Genomic DNA, 14,685 nt, shown 5'->3' with positions numbered 1-14,685 from the left:
GGGCTGCTGCTCAGCACTGAGCAACTTAAGAGCCTGCTGGATCAGGCCAATGGCTCATCAAATCCAAAGTGGCCAACAAGATGACTCTGGGAAACTCTCAAGCAGAAGTGGAATAGTTTCCAGCAACGTTTTCAAAAGAATTTCTCCCTCTGACTGGAGGCAGAGCACAACCATCATGACTTGTAGCCACTGATAGCCTTAACCTCTATGAGTTTTTCTGACTCTTTTAAAGACTTTCGCTACCTCCTGTGGGAGTGAGTTCCATAGGTTAATCTTATCCTGAGATAAACATAAGAAGTAAAGGTGTAGTTTTGTCTCTAGGACTGGCCTGTTCATGTGGCAGACTAAAGCAGCTGCCTTGGGTGGCAGAATCCAAGGAGCGGCACTGCTGTGGGCATCCTACCCTCCCCCAAAGAAGCGGCTGCGGTGGGTTCTGGCAAGATCTCGAAGGAGCACTGCAGGTACCCCACCTAGCCACCGCTGCTACTGCAGAATTGAGATGTGGCGGGTTTGGGGTTCCAGTGAGATCTCACAAACAGCCCTGTGAAATCTTGCCGGAACATGTAAGTCACTGTGCAACCCCAGTAAGCAAGGCTGCAATGGGGTTGCGTGTGCAGGCTGGTCTTTCCCTTTTTCGTCTCCGACAATAACATGGGATAGGCAACCCCTGTCTGTCTATGGCTTCTAGCACTGCCTTTCCTGCCCTGGATATGGATGGGAAAAGAAGAGGCAACAAGAAGACTGTCTTGCCATCTTATGCCTGGCTGTCCTTCACTTGCACAGCTACCCTGTTGGAGATATTGCAGTTCTCTTTCCCATGCGAACAGCCTGCAGTGTTTCATCTACATTACAATTTCCCAGATAGTTCTAGAGGTTGGAAGGTGTGTGTGTGTGTATTTGACCATTGAGCCCAGGGTATATCTCTAGGGTGCGCTTGTGAACCTTGCAGAGTTTCATTTTCCCTTACTCTACAACCTGTTTTAGTAAGATGATCTGCCATGAAATTATTTCCTTGGATGTAAAGTAAAAGCTGCTGCTGACCATTTCAATGGCAAAACTTTGGAATCTGTAGACTCTTCCACAGTAAGGGCTGACAACATCGACTCAAAGCTTAGTTCCGTGTTTTCCTACACAGATAGGAGGGCTAAGAAAAGACTGGTACTTTCTCTCCCTCTGCCCCAGACACCCACTTCTGACACCCAGCACAGGCACCTGTGAATTCCTGGCATCAGATGCACCTTAAGGGTGTGGCATGCCCTTCATTTACTTCAAGACCCTAACCTATTTCTGCAGTAGCACAGCAGTTGTTTGTATGTCCTGTGCTAAGAATGTGTTTGCTGGTATACAGAGTATTAAGAATGAATCAGAAAGTGGCAAATGAAGAACTGGGGACCTGGGCTGCTGCTTTTCAATACAAAGAGAAGCAGTGGAGAAAGGGTGACACATCTTGGGGATATTTTTAAGCTCCCCCCCCCCCCAGTCAGGGTTCTTAGAGGTGTGCATGCCACAAATCAAGTTGGGGACTTCTGTACGTGGGGAAGATTTTTAATTCCTTCCGCAGCTGCTACTTTTTCTTTGCAAGTTAGGCCTCCCCAAGGATTCCAGACCCATATTTGCTGCTTAATGTCTTATCTCATTCTGAGGATCAAGCCACACAACCACTCGGCAGTCCCCACTTTTTATGTCCTGTTTTTGTTATATTCTTGGCTCTGATTTTTCTTATCTCTCTGGTGTTCTTCCTCGCCACCTCCCCCCTCATCTTCATTTTGTGCTGTATGTACAAAATAGATATTTTTTGTGTGCCTGAAACTTAGACCTAATTTTTATTTATATTTATATCTGCCTGCCTATTATCTGTCTGTCTGTGTATCTAAACTAAACTATGTATCTGTCTGTCTATGTATCTAAACTATATAGCACACACACACACCCTGCCTGGATAGTTTGTTTGAAACAAACTTGCACACTTCACTAGGAGAGTGAAGTTAGCATAACAAGTTTACCTTTGCTCAGAGCATGCCATGTGCGGGGGGGGGGGGGGAGCAAAAGGTGTGAGCCTTGAAGACATCTACTCTGAAACAAAAACAGGCAGCAAGACCTTCATTAGCATCTCTCCAGTGGTTGGAACATGCTGGGTCATGTCACGAGTTGCTTTCCACCTGCCAGCCCTCCAAGACATCTTTTGACTAATAATGTCAAAAACTGTGTGACTTGAAATATAATACAGAAATAGATCTACTTGAAAAATGGAAGAGTAATTTGAGAACGTCTCCTTTAAAATCTTGTGGCCCATGTGGGGTCAAGACTTGGGGACCCATCACAAGCATTCACATAATCCTTTGACTGCACATGCACTGTAAATGTTTGATAGGCAAACATTTAAACAGAATACAGCTGGCCAGTGCTATTTTTCTTGAAAAAGAGGTGCTGGAACTCACCGTGAACACCTCCCTTGTTAATGGCAATGGCGTCCACCTGAGAGGTGCCAGAACTGAGTTCTGGCAAGTTCTGGCTGAAAAAAAGCCCTGCAGCTGGCCCATATTAAGGGGAGGGGAAAGGATCAAGTGGCTTTTTGCAATGCCTCTTCCATCCTCTAACTCACTCTTCTATTGCAACACTGCAAGTTTGCTTCCTGCAATCTGCCTGTTGTTTTCCGCTTTAAAAGGATGCCCTTTTCAGAGTTTCTTTTTATTCTAAAGGACAGAATATGGCACCAAAAGAATGAATGGGAAATTGCTCATGTGTACTGCAATGGATATGAGATAAGTCACACAGCCCTACCAATGACCTTTTCCATAAGGAAAAAAGAAGTATACCCCCAAGTATAGCACCTCTTTTTGGCACACACACTCCCCCTCACTTTAAAAGTGGACACTGTTGAATTAACAAATGCCAGATCCAAACTATAAGGGTGAGCTCATTGGCTACACGGGATCAAGTGTGACTAAACCATTTGGGGGACTCTAATCCCCAAATCCACATTGCCACTTGTTTTTCCAGTACTTGCTTGTATTGTGAGTTCTTCTATGTAATCACTGCATTTCTGTACTATCCTGTACTAAGTTCTTCTATACAAAGAACTAATGGCAGCTTGCATGTGGTTATTCCATCAACTACATGTATGAAAAAATATACATACCTGAAGATACTTGGCTCTGAATTTAATATTTTTTTCAGCTACTCCCCCCATTCCTAGATGCCTTTAAATGCTTGGTGAAGGTGCATGTCTGCTCAGCAGAAGCCCCTGAACCCTCGCCCTTTTATCAATCTGTTCCCAAAGGGATAGTCCCTAAACTAATTCTAATAGTAATAGTTCACTTTCAACAAGTTAAGTTTTGCCAGCAGAGATGGAGGGGTAGAATGGCTTACTCCATCCTAGGTTGATTTCTGCTCCAATATGATGTGACAAATGATTCTCTCTGACTGAGCTGGCTGCCTTTGGTGCTCAGATGAAAGAGTGCTGATAGGCAGGTCTTCTTTAGTGGCAGCATCAGTAAGAGAGCATCCGAACCACTTGGGGTGTGTGTGTTTGTGTACCTAAGTCTGCAGAGGTTCTGAAAAGAGACGAAGACAAGGCAAAAGGAAAATGCTCCCGACTCCAGCGTAATTTACACATCCATTTGCTTTGTTCTCTAAGTGGTATCCAGTTCAGACATCAGCAGTGAGGTATGATCCTTTGCTTCCTCAGATCCTCTCATTGTTAAATCCTTAGTTTTAAAGTTACCCTTCCGGATTGTTGAATTTGTCCCTCCATCCTAAACATGTTAAACGGTAGAGATCTTAGAACAGAGTCTTGTTCAGATGTGTTGTTCACACTGGGCCATTTCATATGTGTCCTACAGAGGATGCATTTCTTTGTGGGAAAGAAAGAAGATGATCTCAACATGCTATTGGTGACACAGAAATGAATCTGATAATTTTAAAAATCTGTTGGATTTGAAAATCTGTTGGACAGAGATTGGGTCCAGGTTCTTGCACTTTCAAAGTATGATGATGCAGGAGTCTGTTTTTGAAGGGGAGGGCAGTTATAATATTCTGAGCATTTTATATACCAGTATTTATTTTTCACATTTCTATAGAATCCAGTAATGAAAGTTCTTTGCACACTTTACAATAAATTACAAAGATCCCAGTGAAACCCCCTGTTCTGTATCTTACTATGTGGATCAAAATTCAAGTAAAGACTGTTTGTATGGAGGCTCAGTTGTGAAACTAAATTCTATTCTGAGAACTAGCCTTACAAGCTTCAGGCATAGCAAATAGCTCCTCTGTCCCCAGAATACACAATCCTGGTATGTTTTGTTGAACCTGTATCTAGACTTCTTCTTATGATTCTTTCCTGCAAGACCCACATGATTCTTCATTTCACTTTTCATGTAAATTCTTTATGGGTGTATTTCCATGGAGGAAAGCACTTATACTGGGTCACTGCTAGCAATGCAGGTGTCTGGTGATCTAAAAGAGACTTGAGTAAGAGCTCATTTATCCATGTTTGTTATTCCGGCCCCTAAGCCAGACCATGGGGTGTGAATCCTAGTGCACTTTTCACTGCAGGATATACATGGAAGTAGGCGTGCACCATAGCCCTCCTAGGACACTGTCCTTTTCACAATCATAAACTCTGGGTTGTAATTAAAGCTGCTGTTTTACTTGTGCGATGGAAATAGCATCTTTCTGTACACACACAAAGTAATACAAAACAACCATGAGATGACAACAACAACAACAACAACCCAAGAAAACCAATTAAATTTTACATGGGGGTGCTTTTTTGTCCTTGCCAATGTAACAGGATGGAGTAAAACATTTCCAGCAAAAACTGATCCACTGAAGTGGGCATATGTGCCGAGACAGAATTTTCTGATTGAAAACAAATAAAAAAGCCTATGGAAAAATAAACACCATGCAATCTATTGATTTATTTTGGTCACTGTAGTCCTTTTTTGTTGTTGTTTTTTCTTTGTCCCATCTAATGTTAACGTATTGAGATTAAAAATGCTCAGTGCCTTGTTCAAAGACAAAGGAAGCAAACTTAAATGCCCTTCTGACAAAGAGAAACCCCGGGAGAAGCCCATTTGCTTGGGGGGTGTGTGTGCTGTGGTTAGCTGTGCATGCTGCATGCCTTGTATATTGCAGTGAGTGCCTCCCTATGTGTCAAAGACACACAATACACATAACTTTGAAGGAGACAGACTGGAAGTGTGTGTGTGTGTGTGTGTGTGTGTGTGTGTGTGTGTGTGTATCCCTTTGGTCAAGACTCCCACCATAAATTTGAACTCTGCTGAGCACTTTAAATAAGGAACACTGGGCAGAGATGAAGTACAAATGGAAAGACTCCTTTGGCACACACTGACATTCAAATAATTCATGCAGACTTTCTTTCTTCTTCCTGTGCAAGCCGTAAGTAGAAAGTCAGGTGTCTCCTCTCACCTTCCTTGCCCCTTCCTCATTCTTAATAGTGCAGATTGCTTTGAACAAGACTATCATTTCCATGATTACCCAAATGCTGCATTTCAGAGTGCATTGAAAGTCATATCTTTGTTTCCAGGGAACAGAAGAAAGACTGGCAGACTGCTAGAAAATTCTATGGCACAGACTAAATAAGTAACTGATGCTACCATGGACTCCAATTCCAGTGCAGGGAATGTCACCAGCTCTGGCTTGAGCGACCTTTTCCTCCTTTATAGCAAGAACGTGTTTGCTGTCCTCTATGTCCTCTTCTTCCTCCTGGGCATGCCTGGAAATGGCTTGCTGCTCTGGATCCTTTTCCGAGGTCTCCAAAGAAAGAGTGGCAGCCACATCTCACGCCTGACGGAGCCCCTCTTCCTCAACATTGTGGTCCTGGACCTCCTCTTCCTCCTCTACAATGCCCCTGTGATGTTTGGCAACATCCTTTTCAGGGACTGGCGCCTGGGCCGCCTGCTGTGCGTCACCAACCACAGCTTCTCCATGTGGGTCTCCTTTGCTGCCTTCTACAGCATGCTGGCCACCGCGCTGCTTCGCTATACGGCGATCCTCCACCCCATGAGAGTGATGCCCATCTCCCAAAAGCAGATAGTTATCGCTTGCGGGCTCATCTGGGTGACCTGCCTTATATTCTCCACTCCGCTCTGGATTAATTATGAGATCATTCACGTGGAGGGGCAGACGTATTGTGTGAACCAAATGGCAAGGAAGGAAGTTAATCTTTACCTGCAGTTCCTGGGAGGGGTGGGCTTCCTGCCTCCCACATTGCTGATGGTTTTCTGCTACTTGAGGATCATCTGTACCCTCAAGGTTAGGAGGGGGCTTTCTATGCACACAGCCTCCAGCCTGCAAGTGAACTGGCGAGCTTCAGTGATGGCTTTGGTCACCATGGTGACCCTGGTGGTCATGTGGCTCCCCTATTGGCTGGTGATTTTCTTTATCAAATATGACCAGTTGCTAACCACAGCCCCTATGTACTTGGCTTATCACCTGACTTCTCTCCTGGCCTTTGCCAACCGCTGCATTAACCCCATGATCTGCTTTTGCCTTTCTTTCCAGTTCCAGGCCAGGCTGAGGAACCTCTTTAGGAGGGTAGGAAAGGGAATTCGTCAAGTAGGTCCTATCCATTTGGGTAAGATAGAAGTGTTAGGTAGCACCTGACTAAGGTGTACAGTACGCTTTGCTAAAGTTGTGTGGAACAAGAATTTATTATTTCCTGTCCTGTAGCCTGCCTGAGGGATCCCTTATGTCAGCACTGGAGGGCCACCGATTCCCTGTCCCTGCTTTATGTGACATACACAGAGCCCATAAGGAGAAAATCATATGTGGGAACTTAATTAGTTGCACTCATTTAAAATATCTGAATCTACTTCTAGAAAAAAAAATGGTAACCCCAGGAGAACTTTAGTTTATGTTAAATCCTGTCTAGGGGCTTCATTTCCTAAAATGCCTTATGAAAAGGCATTTTTGATGTTGCATTATTGATTCACATTATTGATCAGTTCCTTTCTGCCAATAACATATTGTAACTATAACTTGAAGCTGATACTCAGCTCGTATCCATGCAGAGAAGGGCTGCCGTCTGTTTGGACTACCAAAAGACACCTTTGAATTGGTGATTTCTGACTTGTTTGTGCCATTAATTGGACACAGATTCATTCCCAAGGAATACTGCATGTTCGTTTACCTGAAATGGTTCTAGTTGCAGCAACAGACAGGGGTCACTGGAGAGAACATTAATTGTGCTGAAGCTTCCGGGCTGGGAATTAAGAGTCCCTGAAATAACCTTTAATATTTGAGCTGAGAAATCTATTGACTTGTAGAATAGGCTAATGAGGTCTCGGTGAGAAACAAGAGTGTGGTTCATTTTTCCTCTACCATTAACAGCCAAATTATCCTATACAGCATAATTACCTGATGCTCCCTAATGTGAAGAAGATATAGCTCTTTTTCTTCCAACACCAAGCTTCTCTTAAAACTTATCATTATTCTTTTTTCCATTGCCTTTATATCCCACCTTTTTCTTCGCACAGAACAAGGTGGCATACATGGTTGTCCCCAGGGCTTTTTTCAGTTCCGACACCCCTCAGGTGGGTGCCATTGCCATTATACAAAGGAGGCATTTATGGTGAGTTCTGGCACCTCTTTTTCTAGAAAAAAAACCACTGGTTCTCCCCAAACTCACTGAATCCTGTGAGGTAGGTTAGGCTCAGAGACTGTAACTGGCCCAAGGTCAACCAGTGAGTTTCATGGCTGAGTGGGGATTAGAACCCTGGTCTCCAAGGTCCTAGTCCAACACTCTAACAACCACACCACACCACATTGTCTCTCTTCTGCACTATATGCCAGAATATGGCATATCCTATGACAATTCAACAATGATTGTCTTCTTGGTGTTACGGAGAAATTAAAAATGCCAGTACCCTATTCAATACAATACAAAGTAAAAAGGTAAAGGTACCCCTGCCCGTACGGGCCAGTCTTGCCAGACTCTAGGGTTGTGCGCTCATCTCACTCTATAGGCCGGGAGCCAGCGCTGTCCGCAGACACTTCCGGGTCACATGGCCAGCGTGACAAGCTGCATCTGGCGAGCCAGCACAGCACACGGAACGCCGTTTACCTTCCCGCTGGTAAGCGGTCCCTATTTATCTACTTGCACCCGGGGGTGCTTTCAAACTGCTAGGTTGGCAGGCGCTGGGACCGAACGACGGGAGCGCACCCCGCCGCGGGGATTCGAACCGCCGACCATACGATCGGCAAGTCCTAGGCGCTGAGGTTTTACCCACAGAGCCACCCGCGTCCCTTACAATACAAAGTATCAAATGGTTATACCTTCTATCCAAGCCTTCCTCAACCTGGTGCCCTCCAGATTTTGTTGGACTACAGTTCCCATCATCTCTAACCATTGGACATGATGGGTGGAGCTGTAGTTCAACAACATCTGGAGGGCACCAGTTTGGGGAAGGCTGTTATGCTATAATGGATTTCATGTATAGGCAGAGCTTGGAAAGAAATTGCTTGTGTGTGGGTAGACTACAACTTTGCATTTCAAACCTGTCATTGCTTCTAGCTATGAACTCTGGGTACCTTGATTCTGTAAGGGCATAACAGGCATTTAAGGAAGATGATCGGCATCCTCACAAAGCAACAATCTGCACAATTATTTTTACAATTCTTCTGTTAAAAATTCCAGACAAATGCAGTAGTAAATACATCAATGAGAACTAACTAATCAGACTCTGAACTAACACAAAAGTCCTACAAAGGTTGCTAACCAATTCTATATTTCTCACAAAAAAATGGGGGAAAGGGAATCATGTTTTTAAAACATATTTCTGCTTGCTGTCTCTTAGGCAGACATGTTTCGATTGCATTCTTATACACACTTAACCAGGGAGTAATCCCCACTGAACTCGGTGAGACTTACTTTTGAGAAGACTGCCATAGAAGTTCTTCAGCTTGGAGCGTAGAGCTGGTGTGGGCAGGAGCCAAACTCAACACAACTGGAATTGCTGTTCATGGGACAAGTGAATAGCCATTTCTTTTCAGTGAGCTTCCCTGGAGAGAGGAACAACCCCTCTTCGTAAGATTTCATGCTGAAGTTTGTGGAAGAAACCCCTCAAAGGACTACATTTCCCAGCACCCTTAACTTCTTAAGTTCCCAGGATTCTTTGGGAGAAGCCGTGACTGCTAACGTGGTATAAGAGTTATTTTAATATATGGTGTGTGTTGCAACCAAAAACTCTCTGATCATCACTTGACCCAAAAATTGTGTCTACAGAGGAGTAGTACAAGGGGCTGTCAAACCCATTAAAGATATTTATATCTGATTATCTGCCTAGCTCTGTGCAATTATTTATCCAATGATGTATCATGTTCACATATCACAACATTGAATAAAAATGCTCTTTTGGAAGAGTCTTCAGTGGAATCGACAGTTTCTGTGAAGTATGAGGACTTTGAAAATCAAAGGCTGCAATCAAAGGAAGGGATAAGTTAATGTTTTCAGTTGCTTCCTGAAGCAAGGCAGCACTCCCACACTCTTTTGGTTTGCAAATTTAGCTAGTGGTTACTGCAACAAGTGAAATAGTCACTGCTGTAGTCTCCCAGTCAGTCTCTGAGTCCTCCTACCCAGGACCAGCTCATGACATTTTGCTGCCTGAAGCACAGGACAGTATTTATTTATTTTTATATCTCACCTTCCCTGTTTTAGCTTCACAACAACCCTGCAAGGCTGGTTAGGGTAAGAGATACTGACTTGTCCAAGGTCACCCAAGTGATATTCCTGGTTAAGTGGGCCCTTGAAACCTGGTTTCCCAGCTCCTAGTCCGAAACTCTCTAACCACTACACCTGGCACTTCTCTCAATCCCATGTACAACAGCTACCCAGATCACCAGGTTTTTGTGTTTTTTACTTCAAAACTAGTAACAGGAAAGCATCCTCCATTGCATCTGAGGGCAGAAGGCTAGGTTAGGGGACACAAAGCAGGCTGCATGGTACACACAGATCGGTCTGTTACCCCTTCTGCCTAATGGTAGGGTCGGCCTTGCTTACCTAACATTGACAAAGCTGAGAGATGTGTATGCCTCTTTCACAGTGTAAGTACAAGATCATGAAGCACTCTTCCACATGCCTGGGATGTGGCTTCCACATTCCTTTATTTGAGCACTGTATTGTTATTCAAGATCTCCTTAAAGCAGGTTCAGTTCCTAGGTAACTTGTTTAGAGAGTACTCAGGTTAATTGCTATGATTCACTCACAATGTAAAAAATTGTGTTTCTGGGCGTTAGGGATGCCCTATTGTCAAGTGCTCTACTCTTAGGGTTTGGGGGGGGGGGACAAGAGTGCCCTGAGGGAACAAGAGTGCCCACAGGTGACATGTTAGTAACCCTTGTGTCCTCTAGATGTTATTGGACTGCAACTCCCATCATTCCTGACCATTGGACATGTAGGCTGGGGCTGATGGAAGTTGTAGTGCAACACCATGTGGCGAACATTGACTACACTAGGGTCTACCTAGACCATTTCCACCACCCAGGAAGACCAGGGATAGTCACAGAACATGCAAACATATACTGTGGGTAAAGAGAAGTACAGGAGACCTACGCTTATCTCCTGAACGTGGGTTTGTCTTGGCTGTAGCTTTAATATCCACCTCCCTTGCAGACCATACCGGAGAGATATCTAAGGACCATGCATCTTCATGGGGGATAGATTTCTGTGTATTGCCAGAGAGCTTAAAATATCTTCTTTGTTTCCCTCCCTCTTTACCCATAGATCACCCACATGCTGCGACATGTGAATATTGTGTCTCTGTTCTGCAAGCCCCGCCTCCTTCTCCACTATGACTACAAGGGAGGGGGAGAGAGAACACATCTTATCCCCACAAGCCAGGCAAAGTAATATAAGTCACCATCTGCTGGGGACAGATATGGGGAATTGCAGAACTGATCTCTATCTCAACCCAGCTGCAATGATTTACAAGTGAATTGGTGCCCTCTCTGATGTCTGTCCATAAAACACAATGGCTTGGTAAGCTTTCACCCTTTAGCAATTGCAGCTGAATACTGTACCTAGAGCCTTGTTAAATGAACTGGGAGGAACATTTTACTCAAGGGGAAAGCTGTTTCCTTTTGCTTTGTGGTGGTAGTGGGGAGGGATTGATCTTTTGGTTCGGCAGTGACTGGTGTCAAAGCTAACCTTCTGCTGTCCCTTTGCAGTGCAAACCATGGGTTAAGCTGGTGAGTGGAGACATGTGGTGACCCTTATGATCACAATGGATTGTAGGAGATGTGCCCTTATGCTGGCTCATGTTTGGAAGGAAGTCTCTACCTTCTCCACACTCCCAACGCTTCTTCTGAGATGCTCAGATTCAGTGGAGTATGGGGATGCTGACCCATTCAGGGGCATGAATGGAAAGCAGTGCTTGAACAGAGACTCATAGACTTGTAAGAGCACTTCATCTCATACAACTGCCTGCTCGGTGCAGAATCTAAAACATACATCTGAAATCCTATCATTTTTGTTATTATTGCTGTGATTTGTGTTTAATGCATTAATATGGCAAATTTTAATATACATATACCCATTACTCAGGGGCCAGGACAATGATATGTTGTTGTTGTTGTTGTTGTTGTAGATTCATATTTTCTCAGTTTCATCCTCACACTGAAATAATGGAGCTCACAACAACCAGCGAAGATTTCTTTCATGCTTCCAACAAGACTTTCAACGCCTCTTCTCATGGGACAGACGACAGCTTTGGTGGCCTGACAGTGACACAGCTGAGATACATATTTGCTTCTTTCTGTGGCCTCATCTTGTTGGTTGGCTTTGCTGGCAACCTCTTCATGCTGCTGGTCCTGATTGAGGGCTTCAGGAGCAGCAGGAGCACCAACTCCATCTCTGCCATGACCAACACTCTCATGGTCAACATCACCATCTCTGACCTGATCTTCCTCCTCTACAATGTCACCATGCTGCTGCTCACATTTGTCTATGAGGACTGGGAGATGGGCTTGGCTGTGTGTGTCAGCAGCCAGAGCTTTTCCATGTGGACCATGTTCTGCAGCTTCTATAGCATGGTGGTCACCTCCATCCTGAGATACCTGGCAGTTGTTCATCCCACCTGCTCCTTCCCAGCAAATTGGCTCCAGAGGTTTCTTCTCTGCATGGTCATGTGGCTCATGGGCTTCACTGTGTCTGTCCCCAACTGGATACACCAAGGAGTCGTCGTGCTTGAAGATGCTCGATACTGTACACTTTTGATGACGCCGAGGCAAACATACCTGTATTTTGTTCTCTTTGGTGGGGTTGCCTTCTTCCCCTTTGTGCTTCTCTTGGTCCTGTGCTATTCCAGAATCGTCCATTCCCTCTGGTTCAGGAAGATGGTGGTGGTCCACTCATCCTCAAGCATTCGGCTCAACAGGAAAGCAACCGTCATGATCCTGACCGTATTGGCAGTTTTCATCCTGATGTGGATACCATGCTCAGTGGTGATATACCTCTCGGCCACCCACAGCCTCCCACAAACTCCTGCAGGATTTGTAGCCTCCGGCTTATCTAGCATTCTGGCTTATTCGAACTGCTCCGTAAGCCCCCTCATTTGCTTTTCCCTTTCTGATCAGTTTCAGGCTAGCCTGAAAAAGTTGCTTTGCCGACGAGGTCCCAGGTAACCCCAGGACCACGGGCAGAGTTGATTGGACCCAAATAACTATGTCAACAGTCTCTAAGAGGGAGCTAGAGGCAAACTTAGGCTACTCAATCAGACCAAGCACTTTGTCATTTAAAAACAAAACAAAACACCAATGTGGACTCACTGTGCTTTGAAGAACAATACTGATGACCTGCATTATATGCTACTCTGTAGAACAGGTATAAGAACGCTAATTGCAAATAATAGAATTGCAGAGTTGGAAGGGACCCAATGGCTTATTTGTGCAACCCCTTGCAATGCAGGAATCACAGCTCTGGAATCCATGACTGATGGCCATCCAACCTCTGCTTAAAAACCTCCAAGGAAGAAGAGGTTGTCTTTTCCACTGCTGAACAGCTCTTGCCATCAGAAAGTGCTTCCTAATGTTTAGTCAGAATCTCCCATATAATCTTGCTTAGCTTTATCCTCCATTATAATAGATCTGTAAAAACAACCAATAACAAACAAATAGCATAACGTTTCATTATTACGGGACAGCCATACCGTTTGGTCCCTTAATAGGAATCGGCAGCAATCCACTGAGTCACCTGTTCGTGAGTCTCTACTGAAAGACCCACAGGGCTTTTGTGTGCTATCAGGGGTTCTCCCTGGGGCTGAAAAACATGGTGCTGAGTCAGTCTCTGTCAAGTAGATGTCGCTGTTGCGTTTTTAAAATTCCTTCGCGAGCTCATTGCTGTAAATGGAAAACAGTTATGGAAATGCAGAGGAAGTCCAAGCACAAAGCAGCACTTTCACTGTAGATTTATTTTATTTTATCGCACCTCTTTCCAGTAGCTTTTCATCTTTTCCTGCTTTTAAATGGGCACAGGGCTGCTAGCATTTAAATATATAAATCCCCAGCCATGTTTTCCTTCCTTTCCGAAGCAGTGCTTTTTGCAACCTGCCCCAGGGGCTGCCTCAATACTCCTAATCACCAAGAGAATCTAATAATGAAGGAATAACTACAAAGCAATTTCTCCAGCAAGTTGAATTGTTCTGATCCAATCCCCATTGTTCGGCGTAAATAATAAATCAGAACGCCACAAAGCAGAGCAGCAGAGGGGCCATTCTTAAGAAATGCTGCAGGAATCTGCTTGACGTAAGCAAGCGGCATGCCAACATGATTTTGATTGACTTTTCATCATTTCCCATCTCGCTTTGGAAGGAAAGGAAAGGCACATTTGCGCATTCAGTGATGCTTCTTGCACCACTCAGAACATAAGAGCCAAAGAGCTGTGACAATACTCTGCTGATATCATTTACTACCAGATTTAGCAAGATCAGAGTGGGTGGTGGCAGTGGTTGGATTGCTGTACCTCCAACACTTCTCAGATGAAAATAAGGATGTTTCTCACGCGCTGCGACTGACCCTCCTCAACCCCCAATTTTTGGTCCTCCCCTCCTGCAGAAGGGCAAGTGCCACCACCAATGGGTCACAGCACACATGCCGTCCACTGTCCTGAGAAAACCCCTTAATCCTTATTTGATTTTATTCTTTGGCAGATTTATAAAAAGAAAAGCACACATCAGTATTTTATATATATATATAGAAAGGGTCAAGATTAGATGCAGATGCACAAAGCATAAAAAAAAGGACTGGGTGAAAAGCCATTGGAACCTGCATTCCGGAAGTGGGTGTGGCCAGTCTCAAAAATAAGCATACTGGTGAGGGAGGAGGTGTGGCCTAGCTTGGCATCTGCTTCCACTGTCAGACTGCCAAGACTGCTGCCTGTTCTTCAGATGTGTCTTGGGCAGCCTGCATGTTCCCCTCTTCAGCTGGGAGATGGAGAATGAGGTCAGAAAAATGTGACCCATCCTAGCATGTCCAGAGATTTAATCTCTTTACATTAGATTTCTATGAAATAAGGACCCACCTTGTTCTGGGATTGTAAATACTGTTTTTTTAGCATTGTTTATAATGGTTGGGACCTCAGGATGAAGGGACGCTGCACCACTGTTGCTTCTTCTATGCTCAGGGAAGAGATATCTGTTTCCTGGGACTTGGAGGACATCCAGCTGAAGA

At 44.5% G+C, this 14,685-nt stretch overlaps 2 protein-coding genes across 2 annotated transcripts; both read left to right on the top strand.

Moving 5' to 3' along the window:
• Window positions 1-5,619: 5,619 nt before the first annotated feature.
• Window positions 5,620-6,753, top strand: LOC310847477 (galanin receptor type 3-like; the record flags this gene model as incomplete). Its single annotated transcript, XM_083745288.1, has 1 exon — window positions 5,620-6,753. The coding sequence occupies one exon, from the start codon at window positions 5,620-5,622 to the stop codon at window positions 6,625-6,627; it is 1,008 nt and encodes a 335-aa protein (XP_083601414.1). The 3' UTR covers window positions 6,628-6,753.
• A 5,064-nt stretch (window positions 6,754-11,817) lies between these two features.
• Window positions 11,818-12,642, top strand: LOC310847723 (allatostatin-A receptor-like; the record flags this gene model as incomplete). Its single annotated transcript, XM_083745784.1, has 1 exon — window positions 11,818-12,642. The coding sequence occupies one exon, from the start codon at window positions 11,818-11,820 to the stop codon at window positions 12,640-12,642; it is 825 nt and encodes a 274-aa protein (XP_083601910.1).
• Between the last annotated feature and the right edge of the window lie 2,043 nt (window positions 12,643-14,685).

Source organism: Podarcis gaigeae (assembly GCF_964106915.1).
Source record: "Podarcis gaigeae genome assembly, chromosome: 6".
Taxonomy (NCBI): Eukaryota; Metazoa; Chordata; class Lepidosauria; order Squamata; family Lacertidae; genus Podarcis; species Podarcis gaigeae.
Note: the sequence above shows the minus strand (reverse complement) of the source record. Positions and strands in the feature narration are given on the sequence as shown.